Here is a 27,812-nt window from a genome sequence, read left to right on the forward strand (position 1 = left end):
CTGGGTACTAGAAAATGTCATGTAAAATGAAACCTATTATTGATAAAGAGCTTGGTGTACACCTCCCCCTCCCCCCGCCCCCTGCCTACTTTAAGGTCTACTTCCATATAGCCAAAGCTAAATCAGTCAGCTGGGAAGCGGTAGGACATCCTTTCAAAACCAATCCTTGTGTAAGTATCCATTAAAGGATCCTAAAACTGCAGTTAGCATAAGTCCCATGGAAACACCTGTGACATCCATATGAATAGCAAATGAATTCTTTATGATCAGTGCTATTACAATGAATACTAACTGAATTGCTTATGATCAGTGCTGCTAAAAAGAATATAAAATAAAATCACAATGAAGCAATTCTTAAATTAAAGAGCTACTTCCAAAGAGTCCACCTAGCATAAATTCTAGCACAATAACAACAATTAGGGCAACAATTATTGCATGTATTACAAGTGTAGAAAAATGAAGAGCACCCTGGTAATGTATTCAGAACAATGAACAAAAAAAGACATGATCATCTCTTATTTCTTTTAAGAGACGCTATAAACCTAGAGCATCATTACTATGTGCTGCTTTTCTTTCTGGCAGTCTTAGATTTTCTACATCATTGTTCTATGCAAAACTGTCAAAATCACCTACCTCCCTCGATTCAAATATACTTGTCAGAGTGATTGAAGGGTTAATACAAGAGAAGCATGCAAGACAATCAGATAGCACCGTGCACTTAATGGGAGTGTTTGGTAAGTTGCTATCCCTACCATTTCTATTGGCCCTGCAAGCTGGAGGGCTAGCTTATAGATATTAATGTACTCAAAAGACTGTAATTCACTTCTTGGCAAGGCTAGTATGGTCAGGAATTACAAATACAGTAATTAGCGGTGAGTGTACAGATCTTCACTGTGCAGATCAGAGTCACACTCCTCAAGGCCATTGTTTCTTCGGCTGGAGGGAGGAAACTGGGAAGAAAGCATCAATGATTTTTCTTCATAGAAGAAAGACTGTGCCCCAGAAAACTTGAATCAGTGTGGTGACACTGTTGTCCTTCCAGTATAAGGTAGTGTAGCAACTGGTGCCAAGAATCATAATGTGGAGAAAGAAAAAAGAAAGCTTGAATTTGTGAAAGGATTTTTAAATATATTCCTGCTAAAATCATATGATAGCTAGTTGTGCTTTAGAACGTGCCATCTTACATTTCTGCTTAGGCTTTTTATTCCTCTGCTCTGTGTCATGCCATAGGAGCATGACATCCCATGCCAGGGCTTCCATGAGTCTGCACGAAAGCAACCTGCGCTATTGCAGTGTGCCCACAGAAATCTGCCCGTCTGCATTTAAATAACTTCAGCAGAGAAATCAAATACAAGAAGCTAAGTTACTGCATGTGCAATAATGATGCGTTGCTCTCATTAATAACACTGTTACTAAATATGGATGGCACTTAGCACAAGATAAGGGGCTAAGTACAATGCCCTGATCATTGTGCAACCTGAGAAGTAAGTTACGGCAACTTAACAAATCACTCCCACATCAGCCAAGTTATCACTATCCTGTGTGTACTCTCAGAGTCTTAGAGAAGCTGATCTGTATTGATTGATGTCTTTAGCTCATATCTGGGGTGAACTAAGGTATTGAGGTGCCTTAGCTTAGCGAATGGGTAGTTTCTCATAGTGATAGGACTATTCACATTGCAAAACCATACTATCAACTTTAATTTGCAAACTAGAAAGTTTCTATTAAAAATGTAAAGATGGGCTGAGTAATTTATATTCCTAGAATACTTATACTCAAAACTAAGGTAATACAGAAGAGGTAGATCTCATAAAAACTTTTAACTCAGCTGATGTATATCAAGCAGACCATTATTAATGCACGATATTCATTCACTGAGGTCAACTGACCTGATTTTTCTCCGTTACACCCATTAATTTTCAATATTAACACCCCTGAAAATGGTGGTAAGCAGTCAGTATTTTGATTTAGTAACTACTTATGCTGATGTATAAAAATAGAATAAATAACAATGCAGAATGGTAGAAGAAATAGTATTTAGTAAATGAAGCATCAAAAGAAATAAAACTTTTAAAGACTGAGTAAAAGTTATTAGAGTATCAAAAGAGTAACTCCACAAAGGGACTTAATCTCTAGCATGAGGACAAAGGATTGCTCTGTTGCAACCTCACCTCTAGGCACCATGTTTTCTGCATGAGAGTACCGCAGGTACATGCTGGTCTGCTTCTGGGCAAATTCAAAAGCATTTTAGTACTGACCATCTCAAAGCCTAATAAACAAGAATATAGAAAGATCTTTCTCCATCTATGTTATGTGAAAGATCTGGTCTGATTAGTGTTGTTAGAGCATTTCAACAGATCAGACTGTGCACAAAATAAAGGCAGTTTCTCCCTTTATGCTGTAGTTTACCTAGGTATTGCTGACGTTGAAGCACTATTCAGCCAGGACATTAGCCCTTTGACAGAGGTATTCAAATTCACATCTCCTTATCTTAGTGGTATCCTAAACACAATGTCTGTTCTCAGCCTCTCCTTTTGAAGCTGGATAATTCTGTATGGCATACATAAACAGTGCTCCACTGGGAAAGAGCATGACATATGAAACTATGATCTGGTAATCTGGACATTTATTTAGGAATGGGAAAATCTAAGAAACAGTCCTTCTGCCAAGCTTTTTTTTTTTTTTTTTAATTTAGAGCCATATTTGTTAAAATAAAAAAGTTCCCTACCACATGAGTTCCCAAACTTCCTTCTTCTAGATGCGCCGCACTGACCCAAGGTATCCTGAATTCTTTTCTGCACAGTGGAAATGTTTTGGCAGGAAGCGCAGCCCACGTGCCTGAGATTAATGGTTAGAATAACTTCTAAGTGAATAAGAAGTACAGATATAAATCTGCTATAATGGCAAAAAGAAATGACATTTGGAGTATGCTGCAACTAATCAACATTGTATAAAGACCATGGTATTACTCCCTCCTCTTCTGGCACCAGTCCTTTAAAAAGTGACCTTGATTGGTTTTCCGTAAAGAAAACATTTAGGCGCCCTGATTCAGGGGAGGTTTCTGTAGCTGACTTGTAAAAAAGGATGTGTGATTCTCTGATGTTCTGAGGGAGCAAAATATTCTCTGATTGTTGTCCGTTGGACACTGCCCATTCAGCCTGCTGCTGTTTGGGACTCTGTTCTCACGCATCTAACGTGCCCTACACAAGTGCAGGGAGTCTGGTGCCTGGGGAGAGTCTTTTGATTCTACTCGTTGTAGCACCTGAATCCTTTAACGGGATGTACTCTAAATGTCCAAATCACTTTGAAAATAAGATATTGATTCCTATGCCACCCAGATGGATTACCATTTTATAACCATTAAATTCTACCTTTAAAAAATTTACTTCACTGTCCACTGAGCTCCAGAGGAGACTGTTGCTGTTCTCTGTAAAGAGTGGTCAAAAGGTTTTTTGCTTTGTTATCCAGTAAATGAACTTTTAAATGTGTATGAAAAAGTAACAAGTTGTATACTCATACTTTTCCCTCTGGAATCTCACCTTTTGTGCTTTCTGATTGTTTGGTTATCTGTCCCAGTGTGTCAAATAATATCCAGTGGAGTGCTGTTATCCTAATAAAATCAATCAGAAAAAATATACAGGGTCAGAGTAGTATTTTCTGAAAGCAAGCAATAGCTCCACTTCAAGCTTTTAGGATGGGGCTTCTTCATTCTCAAACTAAAAAGCTGCACATTTTATATGAATGCTATGAGTCTGAAACTGTTGAAACTGTTTCCAACAATAGGAACAGTTGAGACAATTTGGAAATAATTTAAGTAATTTCTAAAATCATACTTTGTATGTGGAGTAGGCCATGCAAAACACACAGCAAATCTTTGTCGGTGATTGATCATGTTTTGAAAATTATGGAAATTCTGACATGCAGAACTACTGTAAGATTACCTTCTGGACCCTAGATGAATCTGTGGTGATATCTTTGCTTTTATGAATTACAAAAGCTTAAAAACTTTGTTAGGTAAAGTGAATTAATAAAGATACTAAGGTTTTAAAAGTTTTTCAGCTGCTTATTTGTGAAAGAATTTTAACTGGGAAAACAAGGAAGGCTGTGATGTAAACAATGCATCTCTTCACTTAAAATCTGATTTTAAATTTATGCTGTATTGCCACAGTAAACAATTTATCAACTTTCTTTTTTAAGTAAATAGGATTTGGGAGCATGACCTGAAAATCATTTGCCTGTTTTTATAGAAATAGCTGAGGCAGATCTCTAAACCTGTGTGTTTTAAGCAGCAAATGATTAATAAGCTGTGTACCACAGGTGATATTCTCAAGACATTTATAAAGAAAAAAAACATGTTTTGCTTGACTTCAACGTTAACAGAATAAATACATAAAGAAAGAAGTGGTAAACAGAAAATAGTATGCCTCTTCTCTACTCAGCTATAACACCCTGCATCAAGTAAATAAACTCATTTTCTTCTTTTCAAGAAACAGCTTTTGCTGTCAGTGTTCCATAAAAACTGTTCTGCAAGATGTTAACCTGGATTTCTTTTTGGTTCAGAAAAAGACTACTCATTATCTAATCAGAAAATGTAAAATGCAGTTCTGCATGCCTGAGAAAGATCATTTCAAAAACTCCAGTCCTATCTATAATAAAGTCAGAAGCAAAGTGGACCAGCAGGAATCAGGGCCTCGCCTTCGGCAGCGGTCACACCTGCAGGCCTCCCTCTGACTCTGCGCCTCGGAACAGAGCGGGAGGAAAGGAGCCAGCCTGCCTGCCCGCCGGCCTCCCCGCCGGCCTCCCCGCCGGCCTCCCCGCCGCCCGGCCCCTCCGCCAGCACCCCTGGCCACCAGCCGCCCCGCTGGGCGCAGCGTGCCGCGTGGCCGGCGGTGCTGCCTCTGCCCACCTCGTAGGCACTGGGGGCCTCGCCCCGCAGTCCTGAACCCCCAACGTTTCACCCTCCTTGCTGAAAACAAGGTTAGGGCTTAAGTGGAACAGAAGTCCCCACATCAGTACCCTAAAGACTATTTTTGCCTCAGCCTGGAAGCGCCTAAACTCTACGATGCTTGAGCTTTTTCCTATGACTTCCATGTATAAAGTGTAAAAAAGTCCTTATAGGATGTTTGAGAGCCCCAAACACTCCATGAAACCCCACCAGAGCAGTAGGATACCATTATTCTCTCCCAAACCCTCCACAATAGTCTTGAACTGTTTTCGTCTAAGTGAAACAAGCCCTAAAAGGAAGGCTGTGTTTCCTCTCCCTACCTGTGTTTATGTTCAGGATTGACATGAGAGGAGACAGACACAGAAAATGCCCTTGACCCAAGTTCCCGGGAGTGCCTTGCCTTCACACTGCATATCCCCCTCTTTTGGGTTTGGGGGGGGGGGGGGGTTTGGTAGCGGGGGAGGGGCCACAGGGCCGGCTCCTGTGAGAAGCTGCCAGAAGCTTCCCCGGCTCCACGTCGGACCCGCCGCTGGCCCAGGCCGAGCCCGTCAGCGACGGCGGTAGCGCCTCTGGGAGAACAGCCTTGAGAAGGGGAACCTGCAGTGAGTGGGGGGATCGGGATGGGAGAGGAACCCCTGTGCGGATACGAGGGGAGTGAGGAAGGAGGGGAGGAGGAGCGGGGGAGGAGGGGATGCCCCCGCAGCCCGTGGGGAGACCAGACGGCAGGCTGTCCCCCGCCAGCCCACGGAGGGGAGCGGGGGAGCAGATGCCCACCTGCAGCCCGGGGAGAGAGGAGCCCACGCCGGAGCAGGGGGATGGATGCCCCCCAGGATGGCCGGGACTCCAGGGGAAAGCCCGCGCTGGAGCAGGCTGTGCCTGGAGGACTGCAGCCCGTGGAAAGGACCCATGTTGGAGAAGTTTATGAAGAACTATGTCCCATGGGAGGGACCCCACGCTGGAGCAGGGGACGAGTGAGGAGTCCTCCCCCTGAGGAGGAAGGAGCGGCAGAGACAAGGTGTGAGGAACTGAGGGAGGAGTGAGCAAGCTGCTGCGTGGTGCTTTGTTCCGGCTGGGCTTAAACCCCAACACCCCCCCATGCACAGTGAGTTCCTCAATAGTGACTACAAATGTTACAGTAGGTGAGTTGGTTCAGAACCATTACCAAACTAAGGCCACCAATGTTTTCATTGACTCATGTTCCCATTGCAAAGTTCACTCTGAGTAAAAACTTGCTTGGACTGGAAGATCGGGAGTATTTTACATGAACATAAACCATATAAGGAATAACACGAAGGTTTAGGAGTAGGATCTACAGTTACCACTAGACAGGAGACTATGTGCCATCTGAGCAAAGAACGGTCAAGCCTGGACTGAGTTTTTCATGCAGTTTGGTGTATAAGCATATTCATTGGATGTATACTATAAGGAGGCACTAACATTGCTTGTCTCTGTTTTGGCTAGTAAAGAAGTGTTACCAAAGGCAGACTCTTTCTGGTCTGTTCCCTCTGTCCTGAGAGATGTAGGTGTTATATCCATAACTGTATTGCACTGAAGAGCATGAAAGCCAGACAAAACTCTTCATGTTATCATATTTTAAAATTAAAATGACAATGGCTTGTCTTACAGTTTAGGAAGAGGCTAGCTAGGAAGATGGAATCTAGGAGGAAAGAAGGATTTCCTTCTCGCAGGGCTGAGTGAAATCCTTCTCTCCTAGAGGAGGAAGCGAGAGGGGGTATTTTATCTACTGCTACAAACACCCTGCTCAGTGCCTATTTACGATTCTATTCCAAGATGCCTAGGTTTTCCCCAACAAGAAATAAAGCTTAGCACAGTCTTCTAGTTTCAGTTTTTGGGACCAGATGTTTAGAAGTTAGGCACCAGGGCTCCTAGTGCTATAGCTGCAAAGTCCCTTTTTGGATATAGCCCTAGCTATAAGAGTGAATATATGTATGAAGGAAGAGATTGAATATATGAACTTCAAAGCTCTGAGTCATACAGCAAAGAAACTTTCCATAACTAGGGGGAAATGCTCATCTTCTGAGAATATTTTTCCTTCCTCTGAGCAGACCTCAGAGCATAAGAAAGTAATGAAGAATGAAGTCCATTTTAATCCAAAAATAGCCATTCCAGTCAATTTTTGTTAATTTTGTTTACCTCATTTTTCTCACATAAAAGCAAATGCCTACTGGACTTACTTATACATATTATTTCATTATTTTCCCCTAAAAATTAATATGTATCTTTTACTCTGGAATTCAGATATTTAGGAATGAATATCGAGATTCCTTAAGAATTTAATCTAATCTTTATTAGATTTAAGTAGAGGTCTGTGGAATCAGTGACTTAGGTTAAGACCTGAATAAATGCAGAGTAAGAATTTTCTATTTCTAAGCTTATATATATGTATAAAAAAGATACTTGCCTAGGTTTTCAACCCCATATTAAGCAAATCCTTTACACCTATAAAGGAATAATGTAACTCATTATATAAAATATTGACTTGGGACTCATAAAATATGAATCCTAGATCACAATTCAGGCACAGACCTTCTTTGGATAAATTACTGTGTCCTTTGTGTCTTTTTTTTCCCTTGACTGTACAGTTAAGCTGTTTTATTATAAGCTCCTTGGCACAGGAAGGTGCTGTCTTCCATTAGCATGCCTAACACAATAGGACCTTAATTTTGACTAAAATCCCTGGGTCCTACTATAATAAAAACACCATATATTTTCCTGGTTTACAGTAAAAAAACCCTGAGGTTCTTTAACATTCTTCACAGTTCTGCTATTGGGACCTTATATCTTTTGTTTCCCTACAATGAATCCCAACATGAAAATATTATTTCCCTGAACAACTATTAGCAATATTGTAGACCATGTCCTAGAGATGCTTTTACTACAGTTTTGTGTACACTAACAATATTGTTTTCTTTGATATGTTTTCTGTCTTCTAAAACATCTTTGCATCTTTTGACCTTTTAAAATGCTGCTTTGCTCTGGGCTGATGGCTTCAATTTATTTCCTCAGTAATTCCCAATTTGTTTTCTTGCTTAGTATATAGGATGATTGTTTTATTTATTGAGTATTTTCTAATTTGGTTTTGTGTTCCTGGATTAAGTAGTCTATGTTTTTGTAAACAAATTCTGTTTATTTTTGCTAGACAAGTTATATAGACAACACAACACCTTTTGAATATGATCGCATTGCTCTGCACTTCTTGCTATGCTTTTAGATCCCGCATAAGCTACAAATTCTCCCCCCATCACTTACATTCAGACATACATGACCATGAACAATAGAGGCCTAACACTGACTCCTCAGAAACTCTGTCCAGATTTTCCCTTTGTGGCCTACACTTAAACTAGTTTTCCATCCCACAGTCTCTTTGCCTTCATGATGACTTCTCTTAGCCATTAATCTCAGATGTGGTGCCTTGTCAAAGGCTTACAAGTAGACTACATCCATTGAATTTCCCTTATCTACAGTGGCAGTAATATCTTCAAAGAACTCCAGCAGGTTAGTTAAGCATGACCTCCCCTGCCTGAATCTACGCTGGTTATCCTTAACCAAACTGATTTTCAAGATGTTCTTTCACACTTCCTTATGGTAGTTTAGTTTTCCCCACAACTGTTGCTAAATTCACTGATGTATAGTTTCTTGGACCGTCTTTAATATTTTTTGAAGATTTGCTTGCCTTGTTTCAATCTGCAAAAATCATTCCTAGACAGATCTGATGTAAATTTTGTCAGTAAATAGCTTTTTGTCCCTCCGGGTTCCTCACTAGCTGTTTAAAAGTATGTTTTCAAAACTGGTTTTGATGAGAAAAACAAAAATCACACAAAGTGTGTACTTCATGCTGTTTCTTTTCGTGTTGCGGGGGGGGGGGGGGGGTGTCCATGTGTATGTGCTATTTTACTACATGTAGTAAAATGGAACAAACTATTGTTGTCAATATAGAGTGGTAAAATTCAGAAGATTTGGGTCACTTTGCATTCAGAGGTGGGGAGGAGCTTTCCAGGGTGCTGTAATCCTCAGCATGGTGGAATAGCTATCAAAAGCTTTTCCAAATGCATTCTTCCACTTACAGGGAGCCAAAATGCAACGTGTCATCCTGAGAGAAATGGATTTAGTGATAAATTTACAAATCTGTGGCCTCCAGTCTCAATTACATGACTCCCTGCGCCTTGAGGTGAAAACCCATGTAATGTTGCAGCTGATAAGCAAGGCAATACACTGCCAGCACATCGCTCTGGTATTTCAGAAATCCCTGGTTGAAGTTCAAGGTCACGGACTTGAGCTGCAGAACTTCAATGGGATAGGGTGAAGTATTGCAGACATGACATCTTCCTGCGTGACAGCAGCCTGCTGTGATTGCTGCCCTCAGAAACAAAGGGAAAGTTTTTTACATGATTAGAAAAATGGGCAAAACTTGAACAGTGAAAGGTAACTACAGGAGTAACTCCACAGGAGATTCAAATGACTGCAATTGTCTCTCTCTCTGACACACGTACATACATGTGTTTATACTATATTCATTACTATGGTAACTGGGCACCTTAAGACTAATGCATGCATATTCAAATGGCAATGTTATACCTAGACCTAAATTTTTTTCATGTCTCCAGTATCAATGATGATGTCAGCAGAGATGTGGCAGATATAAGTTAAGTGGCACTGCAAAATTTGTACTAGAAGAAAAAAAAAAATATTTTGCCTACATCTTAAATAAATATGAACCACAGGACAAATCAAACAATCCCCCTGATAATAGCATACCTCTCTTTGTAAGACTTCTTTGTAGATTTTATTAGAAGGGCATAACATGGTGATTGTTAAGTCCCTAATGATAAAAGCTTTTGATTATTTCCTGAAATAAGCTGAAACTAGCTATTGCAGCACCTATCTTTTAGGTGCTTCCTGGCAAATGAACCCCAGAGCAGTATTCCAGGTGGACTTACAGTTCCACTTTTCATAGAATAATTGAATATTCACTGAGCAAGACAGAAACCCAACCGGGAGCAAGACTCTGATGTGGCGAGTAATGCTCTCCATGTAAGAGAGGACCAGTAGGAGTGCAGTTACTGTTCCAGCAGCTTTTTAAATATTTTATACTGAGTTCCTTTAAGCAAGATTTGGAACCCAAACCTTCTACCTCCAAAGGAAACTTTAACTGGAAACCTTCACGGCACCAACAGGGGAGAGCCTAGGGCAATCACAGTGTATACCAGAAAAAAAGGATGAGACAGGCTTTAACTTTCCCAGGGAAGAAGCAGCTGAACGTAGATTTTTCACAATCTACCTAAGTGCTCCAACTGTTAAATTACTCTCTCTACTGTGGGAAAATGAGAGGGCACTGCTTCCACCCCCAGGAATATCTTATGTAAGGCCAAAGCTGGGAGGTGCACTTAAAGAAAGCCAAACAGTTCTATCCCTATGGAAGAGCATTGAAGATTACAGTGACTGTTCAATAACAGTCCTATACAAATTGGCAGTATGCAACCATTCTGAGTATGCCCAGAAATGTAATTTAGGCTCAAAGGAAATTTTCTAATGAAAAATAGGCATGTGTAAATTCGGGTGTTTCTGGGGTTAAAGTAGCCATTGAGTGGCAGTTCAGTAATCTAAGTACTAGATGTATATCTTCACAATAAATGGAGAACTTGATGCTTAAATTCTTCTGTGTATTTATTTACCGCTGAGTGTCCTCAACATCCATGAAATTAATTAGGAACTGAAGAGTCCAGCACATATCAGTTCTAGCTCTTGAATTAATAAGTTATATTGCATTAGAATAATCAGCAGATTTTTATTTTCTGAAACTTTCAGGTATGGATGCTATACTAACAAAAAAAATATTCTAGGCAGGGAGAAGAAAAGACAGATATTGAAGGATTATGCTAGCAACATAACAGTAAGGAATGTTATAGTTTATCAACAAAACCTTTTTAAATAATTTTCTGCGAAGAAACACTTCTACTAATTCAAGCAACTAAATGTACATGCCATCTGATCCTTCAATGAAAGTGGTTGAGATATTCTATATGGCATTTTTTCTTCTGGTCAAGTGAGTAATTCTTAAAAGAGGCAAGCTTAATACATAAGCACAGGACTACACAGATTTTTCTGTCATCCCAAACCAGCATTAAAGTATTGCTACCTAAAATGAGCAATTACTTTTTAATTAAACACAGTATTTATTTGTAAACTTAATCTGTTTTTTTATCATAATCTTTAGCTGTTCAGACATTTTCTCATTTTAATAAATGTTTGATTTTTTCTAATCGAGCTGAAAACAAAACTTGCTTGAAAAATAATTTTGTTATCCCATTAAAACAGTCCTACTCAAAGAACTCAATCTTTCCCTCGTCTTGCTGGAAATTTAGATTGCAGTACGTCAGATACGTTACATCTTATTTGGATGTAGTCCTTTCCCAGTCATCTTTCTGAAACCTGTGTTCTTGTCAGTTCTTAAAAGCTAAGCAATGATTTTGTTTGCACAGGACAGGAGTAATTAATGCCTTCCTTTTCTGAATAGACTCTACCAACAAATACTCAGAAAATTCTGTTATGGAAATCAAATAGAGCCTTTCAGAATGAAGGTGCACGAACAGTCATGGGAGACTTGCTAACATTAAACAGATTCTGGTTTCTTCTGTCTCATGCTACTCTTGTTCATAATGGTCAGCTATGCTTTCGCTAATTATTTATTTGCATTGCTTTGTTTTGGTTTTATGATGCTGATAGGCTTTTCTACAGCCAGTCCTGAGAAAAAAAGGTAGAATAAAGGGGAAGGGCAGAATTTGTACATCCCGTTCAGAGCCAGCTTAAATGCATGTGGGAAGGCCGCTGTCTTAGGGAACAAGAGAAACAATTCTTTTTCAGACAGTGACAAATTTTCTAACATGAAACTAAACCCAAAACCCTATGGATTGGAGCTAATGGAATATCTTGCATATTTTAAGGTTTGAGATATTTAGGGGCAGAATTTTCAATGTTATTTTTTATTTTTTGCTATTTGTTCTAGGTCTGGGAGGGGGGAAATTGGTCAGTTTAGAAGGATGACATGGTTTCAGCATTCTCAGTATAATGGACCTCTTCCCAAACCTTTTCTAACAAATTCTTCCCTAATATCCACAGAAAGCCAATCCTTAACCAAATCCCATCATTAAAATTTGTCACAACCCCCACCAGTTTTCACCAGATTTTTTGCTTATTGTCCCAGGAAACAGAACACCATCAAAATATGACTTGTGACCAGTGATGCATTGGACCACAGACGGGCAAACAGCATATATGCAAGATGAAGCTACGACACAGTGCACTTATAGATAATATAAAGCTACTAACACGCTCCATGGAAGTCGATGTCAGTGGGAGAGGAGACCACTAAGCACCTGGTTTGCTGTGTTCATTTCCTACCAGGACTTAATTTTCTAAGCATTTTCTCTGCTGCCCCTCCAGAAATCTCTCATAGGGCAAAATGTTGAACATCACTGTCATTCAGATGGTCACGGTGTACAGTCTTTAGTATTTATTGGAAAGCAAACAATCAAAAGGTTATTGATGAGAATAAAAACTAGGTAATGAGATGGTGGGACAGAGGGAAGTGGCGGTTTACAATGGAATACAGACTATTCTTATAAGTGCATCAGCAACACTAACTACAACATCATGATCGTTAAAAATTATGAGAAATGCATTTGGGAATCATACATTAGTATTACTTGAAGTTAGTTAATATAAATATCCATATGGAATTTTTAGCTGTATGTGGGAAAAGTATGTAATTTACAGATTCACATCATTCTTTCCTATCTATCAGATGCAAAGTTCTGTGCAGGGTGAAATATTTCCAAAGAGCTGGAAGTGCTCAGGGAAATGAGCAGGTAGAAGTTTCAAAACAAGCAAAATGCAGGCTTTTTGGCACAGCAGGAATTAAACTGTAAAACAGATTGTCAAAAAATAGTGTGGTAGTCTGAATTATGAATAGGCTTAAGAACAGACTCACGAAGGTTAAATTTGTTGATGGATGTTGAACATAGATGCAACCTCTGGCTAAGAGTTCCCTAAACTGGCCAGAGGCTGCTAAAATATAAGGCTGTCTATATCTTGTTTCCTGCAATTTTTTCTATGCATTTGCTAATGGCCATTGTCAGAGAGAGGTTATTTTGGTCTGATTTGATGTGACGCTTTTTGCATTTTTAAATATGTGAAGACTGAAACTTAACCAAATTCATGGGACATGCAGAAAATCTGGGCACAGCTTATGTCCCTGACTTAGTTCTTCAGGTCTTAGGGGTGCCCTGTGCCCATCTTCAGCCCTTGTGCTGGTTGCTCCCAGTGCAGGAGTCATCACAGATTAGACCCCATGTGCTTTCCTCCATGGGAATGTTAAACAGCCACTTTGGAGCATAACAAAGAAGGTGTCTTATATTCCTTCAGCAGAGAAGGAAATTATAGAGTGACTGGAACAAGAAAGATAAGGTCTGCAAAAGGAAAATTTTAAAGAAACAGTAAAGGGAAAGGAAAGAGAAATAGTGTTTAATGATGCAAATCTGATGGTCCCAGCTCTGCCAGTCCTACGAGATAAAAGCCATTATTTTCAGCACATCACCGTAAAGCCCGTATATCAGCTCAGCAATTGAACTGCCATGCCCATGAGGGCACCAGTCGTTATTTATCAGACCACATCAGACCTGCACAGCAGTAGCACCAGGGCTTCCAGGGAGGGCACCTGCCAGCAGACGTTTCAAGTTTTGAGCTGTATTACCAGTTCTGCTTAGTAAGACTACACCAGTTTGCCTTTGTTGCTGCAGACAATAAGGGAAGGTGATTACTCATTGCTCTTCAGTAAGATAAATACCAGGAATGGAGAACAGAAAAATATTTGAGTAATTCTTGATGGATGTGAGTGAACTAATCCGGGCTATGTACTCTGTAAAATACAGGGCAGCATGAAGCTGCTATGGGCTAAGTTTCAGAAGATAAGGTTTTTTGCTTGATTCTGGTCATGCAGGAAATGACATTCCCCAGACTTGAGTTTCCTGTCATAATGTTGTCCATTTCATGTTCTCTATGTTCATATAATCCTTTGTATGATAGGCCCCTATACTCTAGAGTTTACCATAAAGCAAATTAATAAATCACACTATACACGTTACTACCTAATGAACTTTCATTTAAAGAATAAATACAATAATAAACAGAATAGCCTAGAAAAAAATTGAGTGGAAGAGGGCAAATGACAAGAGTAAAGGACTGATTTAAAAAAATAAAATAGTCCTGACTGAAACTCCCATTAAATGCTGTCATGCTTTTTCATATGTAGCTTCTTTTTTGAGATAGCTTATCTTCCTCAGCGGTACTATTGGAGAGTGTGTCAATGAAATATAAGAATGATTTCCATTGGCTGCCTATCCTGTCCTCTGTGCTGAATGCCCATCCCTCACCTGACACACTGAGCTTATTTTTTCACAGGGGCAGTACATTATCTTTCTAGCATCAAAGAGTAGCTTTTTTTAATTGATTTTTTCCCCCCAGGGGACCTGATCCTCACGCACATCACTCTTTTGGGATAGTGCCTAGACAACAGCACTGTAACTGAGTAGATCTGAGAAGCAAATTGCTGTTGAGACAGTTGCACAAAATGCTTCTGCTTTACAAAACTGTACCTGAAAGTGCCAGTGCTATGTGACTGTGGTGGGTTGACCCTGCCTGGACACCAGGTGCCCACCAAAGATGCTCTATCCCTCCCCTCCTCAGCTGGACAGGGGGGAGAAAATGTAGCGAAAGGCTCACGGGTCGAGATAAGGACAGGGACATCACTCAGCAGTTACCATCACAGGCAAAACAGACGCGACTTGGAGAAAATTAATTTAATTTATTACCAATCAGATCAGAGTAGGGTAATGAGAAATAAACCCAAATCTTAAGAACACCTTCCCCCAACCCTCCTTTCTTCTCGGGCTTAACTTTACTCCCAATTTTCTTTACCTCCTCCCCGCCACCGGCGCAGGGGGACGGGGAATGGGGGTTGGGGTCGGTTCCTCACACCTTGTCTCTGCCGCTCCTTCCTCCTCAGGGGGAGGACTCCTCACTCGTCCCCTGCTCCACCGTGGGGTCCCTCCCACGGGAGACAGTCCTCCATGAAGTTCTCCAATCTGAGTCCCTTCCACAGGCTGCAGTCCTTCAGGCACAGACTGCTCCAGGGTGGGTCCCCCACGGGGTCACCAGTCCTGCCAGCAAACCTGCTCCAGCGTGGGCTCCTCTCTCCACGGGGCCACAGGTCCTGCCAGGAGCCTGCTCCAGTGTGGGCTTCCCACGGGGTCACAGCCTCCTTCGGGCATCCCCCTGCTCCGGCGTGGGGTCCTCCCCGGGCTGCAGGTGGAGATCTGCTCCCCCGTGGACCTCCCTGGGCTGCAGGGGGACAGCCTGCCTCCCCATGGTCTTCCCCACGGGCTGCAGGGGAATCTCTGCTCCGGCGCCTGGAGCACCTCCTCCTCCTTCTGCACTGACCTGGGGGGCTGCAGGGCTGTTCCTCTCACATGTTCTCACCCCATTCTCCAGCTGCTGTTTCTGTTGCGCAGCAGCATTTTCCCCCTTCTTAAATCTGTTCTCCCAGAGGCGCTACCACCGTCGCTGATGGGCTCGGCCTTGGCCAGCAGCAGGTCCGTCTTGGAGCCGGCTGGCATTGGCTCTGTTGGACATGGAGGAAGCTTCTAGCAACTTCTCACAGAAGCCAGCCCTGCAGCCCCCCCCCCCCCCCCCAAAACCTTGCCATGCAAACCCAATACAGTGAAAAAGCACATTCAAAACATTTGCACAAATCTATCCATCCTGCAAATATGGTCTGCAGAGCAAGGCACAATAATATCAAAGAAGTCTGGCACCTATCCTACAGTGGTAAAACTGGGTAGATGATACTTTTTTCCATCAGAGCCTGCCTCACCTCTTACAAACAGCCTATTTCTTAGAAAGAAAAATGGACCCCCATGGAACTGCAATTAGTTACCATCAATGTGGGATAAATGTAAAAAATTATGAATAATCATAGAGGAACTAAAGTAGAGGTGGAACTGATTGTTTTTAATTCTGGGCCAGGACAACAGCCTCCATTATCCAATATAGCCAGTAGTCTATGAGTTGGCTTCACTCCAAATTCTGATTTGCTGCTGCTTTTAATGTTTGCTTTGTAATCACAAACATTTTGTTCCAGGGTACATCAGATCCAGGGTTTTTTTATATACACAGAATTACTTAAGTACAACAGTTTTAAAGAAAAACAAGCTACAACTTCCCTTGAGGAATCTCTCCTTCCTAAAAAAATAATGCAACAATTGTAGATTTGGAAACTTTGCTTAATTCAATACTATCATCTGGGAGATAACAGTACTAAATGCTGAATATTGTTCTCTTTACAACACTATATTGCATTCAGATTATGACGATTCTCAAGCGTAAAAGTAAGTACAGCACAAATTCCTTGATGTTCAAAAGTGCTGAGATCTGCAGTTTTCTCATATGGCAGTAGGAACTGCAGATATTTGGCACTCCTGAAAAGAAAGTAAAAATACAAATCTAGGCTCTTGACAATAAACAGTCCCTTCTGCCCCCTTTCCAGTGTCCTTAAACTTGACACCAAAACTTGTTTTGCAGGTAAAATGAGCTCAGACAGAGGCTTTTGTTGTTCAGTATGTACATGTTCTTTTATTCAATAAATGGATCTCCTCTTCCATCAGATATTTTGTAAAAAGGTTGTTTTTCATGCTGAATGCCTATGACCTGATGTATCATAAGTGTATTCCATCCACAAGTCTGTTTCTTTATCAAATATTCATATAAGTAAGTACCACTTTACCTTAACACTGTTTGTGGATACACTGAGATGCATTACCAGTAAAGTGGACTTACAAAGGCAGTAAGGAAATATGACACAATAAAGATTTCTCCACAACATGAAATCTTGAGGACCTATCCTATAGTCCTTACTCAGCCAACTCCCACTCTGAAGGCAAGGGGATAGAAAGGCTTGCAAAACACAACCGTTTTTGTAGAGGTTGAAAGTATTGTGGTCCAAACTAGCTTGGCAATAAAATGGCTAATCCTTCAAAGAAGATGCATGAGGCTAACTGAATGGAGACTCCAGCTCAGTCACCTTATCCAGTATACAGAAATTGTAGATCTGGACTTACCATTTCTAGCAACAGGAACTCAGATATATGGACACAACAAGAATCGACACTAAAAAAAAATCAATTAGGTGTCTCTGTTTAAAGAGAACTAATAATTTGAGTATACATGAAAAAAAGGAAAACTGAATTCACTTTGACAAAACAACTTCTCAATTTTCCTTCTAATGTGATATGACTCATCTCAAATCCATTGCAAAGCGGTAAACAAACTACACCAACTCAGTAGCCATCATCTGCCAGGAACATTTTAAAAAGAAAACCATTACTGAGCTACTTTTCTTGTCTTCTACACAGAGAAACTTATTTTCCCAGCAGAAACAGCACTTCACGTTATCTTCTTTTCATTTACCATGTTTCCCTCACTGCTAACAGCAACCTAAGAAATACCTCTTTAAGCCAGTAATTTATTTTATAAGGATTAAATTAAAGTAGTTTGAACTAGTTTTAGGTATTTTCAAAACAATCCATTTCATTTAAAACAAATCAAAAGAGGGAAGTTAAATTTGAGTAGTAATAACATTGTATATGGGACATATCTTGGATAGTAATTTAAATATGTGGACAACAGCTTTTTGATTTTATTCCTCATTCATCGAACTAATTTTGTAATTGGAACTGTAACAAAAATAAAATGATTAGTCCTTCTTTGTTCTATAATCCTTCTGTAATCTAATTGCCTCAAAATAGCTGCAAGATAAAATATTGTCATGAAGATCAAAATGACAACTATAAGCTGGCCTCTCCACTCTTCGTTATCCATTTTATTATGACTATTTATTATTATCATATAGTTAATAAATGAAATCTAAATCACCTGATAATGCACCTGAAGTCAGCTTCTCTGCTGGTGTCAATCACCACAGATCCATAAAGAGGGTTTCATGATATTATATTTTTTGCAATAGTTCTTGTTTGTTGATTTTAAAATCTTTTGGCTGAGGCCCCTCACTGTGTGAAATGATACTAAATAGAAAAAAGAGAGCAACTTCAATTTCCAAAATATTCCCTGATTCATTGCTTTAAAGAAATGACTTTAGAGCTTCTCAAGAGTTGACAGCAAAAATCTAAATTGTCATGGCAACATGAGTTGAAGAAATCCTTCTTCGCTGTTTGCATAGATCATCTCCATGCTATCAGTCTGTTTACTAAATGTTGCTAACGAAAGCAATTAAAGGTTAAACTCTCCTCAGAACCAAATAAATTATATAACTAGTGAAAGCCACTGGAGTGAGATACTCTTCAGATAGGCCAAAAAATTGGAGGCATCATGTATCTTCAATGTAAATACCACCAAGCTGTGTGGTGCGGTCGACACGCTGGAGGGAAGGGATGCCGTCCAGAGGGACCTGGACAGGCCTGAGAGGTGGGCCCGTGGGAACCTCATGGCGTTCACGAGGCCAAGCGCAAGGTCCTGCACGTGGCTCGGGGAATCCCAAGCACAGATACAGGCTGGGCCATGAGTGGATTGAGAACTGCTCTGCGGAGGACTTGGGGGTATTAGTGGATTAAAAACTGAGTATGAGCCAGCAATGTGCGCTCACAGCCCAGAAAGCCATCCGTATCCTGGGCTGCATCAAGAGCAGCGTGACCAGCAGGTCGAGGGAGGGGATTCTCCCCCTCTGCTCCGCTCCGGTGAGACCCCCCCAGAGTACTGCGTCCAGCTCTGGGGGCCCCAGGAGAAGAAGGACACGGACCTGTTGGAGCAGGTCCAGAGGACGGCCACAAAAATGATCAGAGGGCTGGAACTCCTCTCCTATGAAGACAGGCTGGGAGAGTTGCGGTTGTTCAGCCTGGAGAAGAGAAGGCTCCGGGCAGACCTTATAGCAGCCTTCCAGTACCTAAAGGGGACCTACAGGAAAGACGGGGAGGGACTTTGTACAAGGGCATGTAGTGGTAGGAAGAGAGGTAATGGCTTTAAACTGAAATAGATTTAGAGTAGATGTAAGGAAGAAATTCTTCACTATGAGGGTAGTAGGCAATGGAACAGGTTTATGTTAATTAAATACCACGATAAAGCCTCCACTATATAGGTTTCATAGGAAAGCGAGACAGAAATGGTTGAGTATAACTCACGATCAAAATGCTACTACTGCTGCCACTGTTGACTTCGTAAAATCTATTAACACTACATTCTTCAGTGTTAGAGACACTGCAAACAATGGGTCAAAGTGTGCGCTGGGGATATTTACGTGCTAAGATAAAGAAAATCAATTTAATTTCTCAGGAGAGATGTCTGCAAATGCAGAGGGTCACCGATTGCAATATTAGCAGTTGCTTTATTGTAATGAGGTTCTAAAAGTGAATTACAAAACAGCCTTCCCCCCCCCAAAAAAAAATGCTTGGTATGACTCAATCTATGTATTATAAGAAACATCAGCAGGATACCAACAGAGAATCTGGCTGCTGGGGCAAAGCTAAAATAGTGTACTTAGTCACTTGGAAGCAGTCAGATTCTGCATTGATATCTCACAGACATTAGTGAGAACAGTGTGATTTGTCATGACCATTTGGTTCACAACCAGAAGCATGTAAAATTAGTCTAAAAATAAGTCAAACGCTTTGGGTTTTTTTATTTTATCAAAATGGCCTTTTCAAAAACTTCACTGTTGTGCAAGAAGCATCGCTCGCTCTTTCTTTTTTTCTTATCCTCACAGTCACCTGCATTTTTTTTCCTATGGTTCAGGGCAAGGCAGGTTCCACGAGCTCACGTGTATTCCTGCGGTATCTAGCCGCTTGCTTCCCAACATCAGCTGCTTCCTGACAAAAATCACTTCCCTGTTCATTGCACCTCTAGCTGTGTTGAACACCGTCAGTCCAAGGTGGGTCCCAAACTACACGGTGCGTGTTATACACACCATGAGTTCAGACTGAACCCTGATGCACTCACACAAGGCAAGTTCTAGCTCAAGCACGATGCCCAAAGCCAAGCCTAAGCTCTCGTTCATGTATTTTGGATACACTAATCAAAGTGAGCCAAGCTCGCCCATCCATTTCAGCAGCAGGCATTGCAAGCACAGTGAAGATGCTTTAAATGCAAGCTACAGCTGGGCCAGTATTTAAAAAAGAAAATCCTGGTTGTGGTCCCCAGTGTGTTTAGGCCCACCCTTGAACCTGAGCTTCAAATACAAAGCAAGGCTGGCTGCACTTTTGTTCCCAGTGCACTGCATGTTGTTGGTGTTTCAGCAAAATATAAGTTTGAATATTTGTGGTCTCTTGGTTTTCATATGTGAACACGATATGGCGAGTAATACAGGTCAAAGGAAGTAAACAATGATTTATGAAGTATTGTACCATGGCTACATTTGATCTGCAAATCATAGGATGAGGAAAAGATATATCCCTAGACGTAGATTTGCTCTCTGCCAAATGTCAAGGGTTTGCTGCAAACAACAGAATTGTGAGAACATTTCAATAAAAAAACTCCAATATAGGTTTAGAAATGGGTCTTTAATAAAAAAAGACAAGGAAAACTTTCAGACAAGAAATAAGAAAAACTTCATGTTTGGCAAAATTGCATGAAAAAGTCATTGCCTTGAAATTGAGAATAAGGCGTGAAGCAAGTGCTGCAAAATGTAATTTTAAAATGCTGACCATATTTTATGCAAGTTTGCAAAACAAACACTGCACACAAAGTTTTATTCATTATTATTTATTCAGCTCTGTGTCAGCTGCAGTGCTGCAAATGTTTCTTTTGGAAAGTCACTGTACAACGGAGACATGAATACGGAACATGATTCTGTCCTTCAGTATCCACAGGATACTGTAAGAGAGACATGAAACATCCAAAGACTAAAATGATACTAGGTTTCTCCGTATATTGTCCTTCATAATTTCTTTAAGGAAAAAAAGACGAAGCAAGGTAGAGGTCAGATAAAACTATTCTTGGAGACATCAGAGATGCTGTTTAAAAACAAATTACTTCCATAAATATATGAATCTTCTAATATTATCAAGGTTGACTGCTCAGACTCCTCCAGTTTTCCTTTTTTTCAGTCATACACGGATGTAAACATTGTCAGAAGTTCTCCGCCACAAGAGCACATATTAAACAAGGTCTGGCTCCACTATTCAGCTGCAGTATCTACCGTGCCTGCCTTATTTGGAGTAGCAATCTTTTCAAAATTGGCCAATCCAGCTACTGCTGGAATCAATAGAAATTTCAGTTTCCACTGCAGCAGAATGGGGCCCTCACAACTGTCTGAAGTTACCATTTACATGACAGTGATGACTCAAAAAATGAAGTTGAAAGAAGTGGAATTACTATTTCAGAATATGCATGAATTTATTGTTAAAATGCATAATTTAATAATTACAAAGCTGTAACAAACTGTGATTAATTTTTATGCTGGAAATTAAAGCATTACTATAATTGCAAGAAATTTTGATTTTTTTTTTTGCTTATCTTTTGCTAAAAGCAAATCATTGATGAAATGCTGATTAATCAAGAGGAATTCTGGTTAATCATCAGCAATGTATCAGTGATTAAATCTTGCTCTGCCCTTTTAACTGAATGTGCCCTCCAGGTAAAAATGGCAAGAAACTTTTGTCATTTTCTCTTTTTTTTTTTTCCTAAATATGAGTAAGAAATGCAGAAAAAATCATTGTCTCTGAGCAAGTACCACTTGTTATTGGCAATAAGATGCATTATTACTTTTGTAAGAGTTTTCAGTGCATGCATGCCTCCATTTACCATTCAATTACTAAATGCAGGCAACAGATAAATGTTGCCTTTGTGTGTCAATATAACACTAGCAATAATCCAAGTAATTTGTTTAAGCAGTTATTCCATTGAGAAACACTTATAACAAATATAGTGTAGATTTTCTTAAATGCAACAGAAATGTCATATAGTGGAGTGAAGTCTTTCATCCAGCCAGAACAAAGGCGTGTGAGGACAAAGTAAGTTCCCACAGCTTTCCTCAGGCATTAATGGCATTTTTCCCTATTTCAAAAGTTACTCGTTGATAAAAATGGTTTAAAGGAAATTGCAACTGACGTAGAAGAGTAAAACATCTAAGTAAAAGAAAGTGATTCATACACATTAGGAGAATTTCCATATGATTCTTACTCTTTGTTCACTGCAGAAATTGGAGGAACATCCAATTTAGCTCAGTCTAATCTGGCTAATTTTGCAGCCATATGGAAACTAGAGGCCAGATTCTTATTCGGTGACCCTGATTTAAATCCAGTTGTATGCTCGAGTTTTGTTAGAGATCATGTCTCATACTTATGCTACTGCTTCGGTGGATTGTATAGTTAAACCAGCATTTTCCCCCTTCCACACTGCATCCCACTGCTGCTTACAGGCAGCCCGGCACTACGCTGCAAGATCTGTGCTTACACTTCCAGCTGTTTACTAGCAGAATAATGTCATCATGGTCAAAGACATGACAGTTCAATACAGATTTGAGCAAAATCAAATTATCTTTAAATTCATTGGAGGCTTTACACAGTCACACTATTAAGCAGTTACTTCTCCGAGAAAAGGTTGCGAGAGGAAGTTTAATGTGACAGTATACAGATGACGTGTCCTGAAAAAGTTGAAATCAGCGGTCCCTAGGGTTTTTCAGCCTTCCTAGAGAGCATGGTAAATCTTGAATGCATTGGTTTCTCTTTAAAATATTTACACTTTCAGATTGTTCCTAATTTGGTGGGGCCAAAGTTTTCATGAATGTAAATGGTGTTGAGGCCAAAGTCCCACAGATGTCTTTTAAAAACTTGCATATATCAATGGATATGTAATGATACTATCGTATAATGAGTAATAACAAGATGAAGAGTTAGATTCCGTGTTTGTATAGAAAAAGCGGTCTGCAGGGGCAAAAAATTACAACTGCTCCCCCAACAACAAAAAAATCCATGCCTGATCAAAATTATACGTGTCTGTATAAAGGGACATTGGAGTGACACTCAGTAAAATGAACAGAAAACGTTCTGCAGAACAGCTCCTATATATGCAGATCACAGACAGTGCTGAAGTGCCCTCACAGATTTCAATACATCCTAAAGTTCACACGTGCTCTCACCTGTATGTGCTTGTATACCATCTCCAGCTCCTCACACCAGTATCCTGTTCCATACACACCAATATCCCATTCCACCCACAGAGAAACTGATAACCCTGTACTGGCTGGGAATTCAAACCTCATCTACAGGTTCGGAGGTCTAAAATGATTGTTTGGGGAATCTTTGTTGAACGGATATGCTCTCCGCTGTATTATATTCAAATAGACCATATTTCCTATTCCCATACAGAGTTAAAGACATTGTACACATACCTTGATGGAAAATTGGGAAGATACAGATCTTACCAAAATATAAATGCATTTTTACATAAAAATATTTCGTGGTTCTGGCTGTTCTCTTTTCTGCCTTTCTAGGGCCATTTCCTCACTGGCCTCGGGGGTGGGGAATGCATCCATAGAAAACTTCGTTTTGCAGCTGTTGTTGCAGGTAGTCAACACCTAGCTCTGAGGTTCCTTTAAAAAATCCTTTTTTTTTCAGCTTATTTTCCCTAGAATTGCTTTAGTCTTCTCTGGAAGAGAACAGAGCCTCTCTAGAGAGACCAGCTTCGCAGTTTGAGAAACACTGCTTTGGAGAGAGAGAAAATACATGACTTTAAAAGAGACAAACACTCTCAGTCCAACAGGAGTAGGCCTTAAACATAGTGGTAACTTTGTGTGATGTAGTCATAGCGATTATTTTGACAAAGTGATAGCAGCGAACAGAGGGTACATAAAATGTTTTGGGGTTTATTTCTTTTTCTTTCTTTTTTTTTTTTTTTTTTTTTAACAAAATCCTAAGCTGTAGATGTGGGAGTCCTTTCACTGTCTGGATTCAATTTAAGAACAGAAATGTTTTTTTACCTTTGCTATGTCCATTAATCTGAATGATACCTCTGTGCGTAAGCCTGCTTATGCACATTTTGTTTGAGGGAATTAGGTGGTGATGAAGGTGCTGTATTTGGTTATCTGAACAAGTCCAGGAAATGATCTTGAAAACATGTACTGGGACAATTTGAAATATTAAGCAATATGTATTTCTACATTGAAAATACATTGTCCACAGACCTCAGGACACAGCAAAAAGGTATCTTAATCTTTTATCTTGAATTTTAGTCGGAGTTCAGTCTAAATCTACCATTTGTTCCTCAGCAGTATGAATTTTTACAGAAATGATACTGACGTGTTTTGTGTTTCAAGCAAATCAACAGTTTTTTTAAGTTTGCTTTTGCTAGGATATAACCTATCAGAATTAACAAACGGCTCTATAAATAAGCCCACCTTAACATGCAGAGCTGAACACTGTGCTGCCTGTCTTGTCAAAGCATAACTGCTATGATAGGGTAGTTTCTGGGAAAGTGGTTCCTTTAAATGACTCCATACTGATTTCCCTTGATGCTTAAAGCATAATGGACAGGGAAGAATCACCCAAATGTTTCCCAAAACACTCAGACGCATCACTCAGATAAAATGAGTCCAAAGAAATGTACGGAACTGCACCTCAAGTCTACCACAACGAACGACGACGTATGTTCATTTTCGTCCTTTCTAGCCCCTTAAAAAAGTTAAAGAAAATTGCACAGCAACAAAGGGTTTCCATTTCATTTCATAACGAGAAACAACGTGGAAAGCAGCCCACCTCCCATTTTACTGAAAGATAAGGGAACGCCTGTGGCAACACCTCCAGAAATTCAGCACTTTTTTTTTTTTTTTCCTCTCATAACCCCCCCCAACCAACCAAAACCCAGGTGAATCCCTATTACAGCAACCACCAAATGATTTGACTACCAAGGAGCTGGTAAAACAGAGAGTTCTGGGCGTCTGTTAATCAAAATGTTACGTGCTCCCAAAAGCCTAGGCTCTTCATGTTACTAAGGAAGGAGTTCTTTCACTCTCTAAACTATAAATGTAATTTTGGCCTCAGGATTACATCTGACTAAATATAGATACCTGTGCTCGATTGCCTGGGAAGGTAAATGGGAAAGAATTACGTCAAATGTCCCTGCTGGCTCCCCTTCTACCTGTTGTTTGACTTCAATATTAAGTCAGTTTGTAGCCTTTAAGTAGGTGTGTTCCCGCTCCACATTAAGCGAGGTATAATTACATTCTGCAGAGCAGCATCAGAGGCAGTGCCCAAGCGTTCCTGGCAAAGCCTTTGTATGTAAGCAAACCACGTCGGATCTCCGCTGAATAACCATCACCCAGCCTCCAGCTTTTCGTATGTGCTGTCAGCCATGAAAAGAAAACACTTAAATGTCAAACGACAGAACCAGCTACAGTGTATTTAGCAAATGAGTCGCGGGTGCCGGCCCGGCCACGGCCGCGGCCGCAGCTCGTCCCGGGCCGGCCGGGCCCAGCTCCCCCCGCCCGGGGCAGCGCCGGGACTCCCGGCCGCTGTGCGGGCTGCGAGCGGCTGGAGCGGGGCACCGGGAGGCGGCGGGGGGGACGCTGGAAGTTTGGGCAGGGCGGCCACGCCGAGGAGCCCCCGCCCGCCCCGGGCAGTGCCTCAGCCCAGCACAGCCCCGTCTCCGGGAGCCGCCCCAGGAAAGCCGGGCGCCTCTCCTCCTCCTCCTCCTCCTCCTCCTCCTCCTCCTCCTCCCCCGCGCTCCCTTCCCCACGGAGACGGCGCGACCGGGGGCAGCCGGCTGGCGTTGCCTGGTGAACCGAGGCAGCGGCAGGAGCCGCGCAGAGGAGCGGGGCCACCGCGGAACCGCAGCCGCTCCGCTGGCCCGGGGAAAGCTCCCGCCCGGCCGCCGGCAGAGCGGGCTGGCCTTCGGCCGCCTTCTCCCTGCGGATCCCGGCCGGAGGGAGGGCAGCCTGCAGTGCCGCCCGGGCGGCCGAGGGAACCCGGCCCGCGGTCGGCTCGCCCCGCTCCAGCCCCCCCCCCCCCCCCCCAACCCCCCGCACGGCAAAAAAGCAGCGAGGAGAAGAAAATGGTGGGAAGGATGTAAAGCGCCTTGGAAGGGTTAAGGGAGCCTCAGACAGCGCAGACCGCAAGGGGAACCGTCCTCCCGGCGGCAGGCGGGGACAGCCGGGAGCGAGGTGGGAGAAGGCAGAGGCTGTAACGCGGACAGGTGCTCAGCTGCGAGCAGCCTCCCGCCCTCCTTCCCTCCCGCTCTCCCTCTCTCTCACACACTCGCATCTCTCTCCCGGCGTGAAAAAGCGCAGGGCTAACGAGAGGCGAAGTGAATAATGGGGAAGTTGTTGTCTCCAGCGATGAGGCAAGTGATGGGGCCGAGGCCAGCGCTGAAGTTGTGTAACCCAATTCTCCACCGTCACCCCCCTCGTTTCTCCTCCCTCCCCCCCGCTGATTTTAAGGAGAAACCCAGCGGGGGGGTGCCAGACGCTCCCCACCTCACGCCGAGCAGAGAGCAGCCCTCTGCCCCCCGGCACGGGCGGGCGGCTGGAGGAGGGGACGGACGGACGGACCCCGCCGCCGCATCCCCGCCTCCGCGGAACTTGCGGGGCGCGGAGCCGGCCGAAGGCAGGCGGGGGCGGCTCTCCGCGGCCACCCACTCCGCGCTCCCCCCCCCCCGCCTCCCCCCCCACACACACTCCTTGAGCACGGCAAAAGCCGGGGAGGCGGGGGAGAGCCAAACTTGCCGGCCCGGGGACCGTCCCTCGCACGGCGGCGAGTGCCGTTGGTGCGTGCGCGGGGAGCGAAGTGTTCCCAAACTCCGGCGCTGCCCAGGCGGCTGGACGCGGCGCGGCTCCCCCGGCAGCACCGCTGCGGCCGCTGCCCAACTCCTGGGGGCCGGTCTCTCCCCGGGGGAAGTGGCCGGCCGGGAACGGAGCCCTCCGGGGAACAGCGGCGGCAGGCGGGCAGGGAGAAGGGGGAGCGGGCGCGGGGAGCCTTCCGTTTCCCGGCGCGGGCACGAAGCGAGGGGAGAGAGCTCAGGCGGGCGGCAGCGGCTTAGCCGCGGGGGGGAAATCGGTGCCATAACCACAGCCTACACGAATCCAGCGCAAGAAACCCAAATCTTACCCTGAGCTGCAGTGAGGAGCCCCGCGCAGAAAACCAGCAGAGACTCGAATTTCCTCCACGCAGTCATGTCTGCGGTTATTCCCCACACACACACACTCACGCAAAACCCCCGGCGGCTCTTCTCGGCTGCGACCGTGTCCTCCGAGCGGCAGCGGGGCTAAGGACAGCGCCAAAGAACCACCCCAGGGCGAGGAGAGGCGGAGAGGAGCGCTCCGGGTCCCGAGCGCCGCGCAGCGCCCGGCGCCTCCTGCAGGACTGCGCGGGCGGCTCGCACCGCTCGGCTCCTCGCAGCGGTCCCGCGCCGCGGCGGGGCTGCGCCGCTCAGCGCCCGCGGAGCCCCGGCCCCGCCGGCCCCGCCGCCCGCCCAGGGGAGGGGAGGGAGGGGACGGAGGGGAGGGGAGGCACGCCCGGTGCCGCGGGCAGCGCGGCATCCACGGCCGCCGGCGGGGAGAGCCGGGCGGCGGCGGCGGGAGAGGGATGCGGGGAGTGCGAGGAGGAGGAAGGCGAGGAGGAGGAGGAGGAGGAGGAGGAGGAGGAGGGGAGAGGGAGGGAGGGAGGGATCGCGGCGAGAGCAGCGCAGCGGAGCGGCTGCCAGCCACACGAGAAGCCGCCGCCGCCGGACTCAACCATCCCTTCCCACGGAGAGGGGAAGGGGCCGGCGCTGCGCAGCCGGCGCACGCCGAGCCCGC

General features: G+C 43.2%; 1 protein-coding gene across 1 annotated transcript in view; it reads right to left on the reverse strand.

Annotated features, from left to right (window-relative positions):
- CSMD1 (CUB and Sushi multiple domains 1) overlaps positions 1 to 27,441 on the reverse strand; it is a 1,239,551-nt gene extending 1,212,110 nt beyond the window's left edge. Inside the window, exon 1 of the mRNA XM_030037616.2 lies at positions 27,124 to 27,441. Within this exon, the coding sequence (XP_029893476.1) occupies positions 27,124 to 27,190 (67 nt within the window). The 5' untranslated portion in view covers positions 27,191 to 27,441. The remainder of the gene's footprint in view (positions 1 to 27,123) is intronic.
- Between the last annotated feature and the right edge of the window lie 371 nt (positions 27,442 to 27,812).

Source organism: Aquila chrysaetos, chromosome 15 (assembly GCF_900496995.4).
Source record: "Aquila chrysaetos chrysaetos chromosome 15, bAquChr1.4, whole genome shotgun sequence".
NCBI classification, from domain to species: domain Eukaryota; kingdom Metazoa; phylum Chordata; class Aves; order Accipitriformes; family Accipitridae; genus Aquila; species Aquila chrysaetos.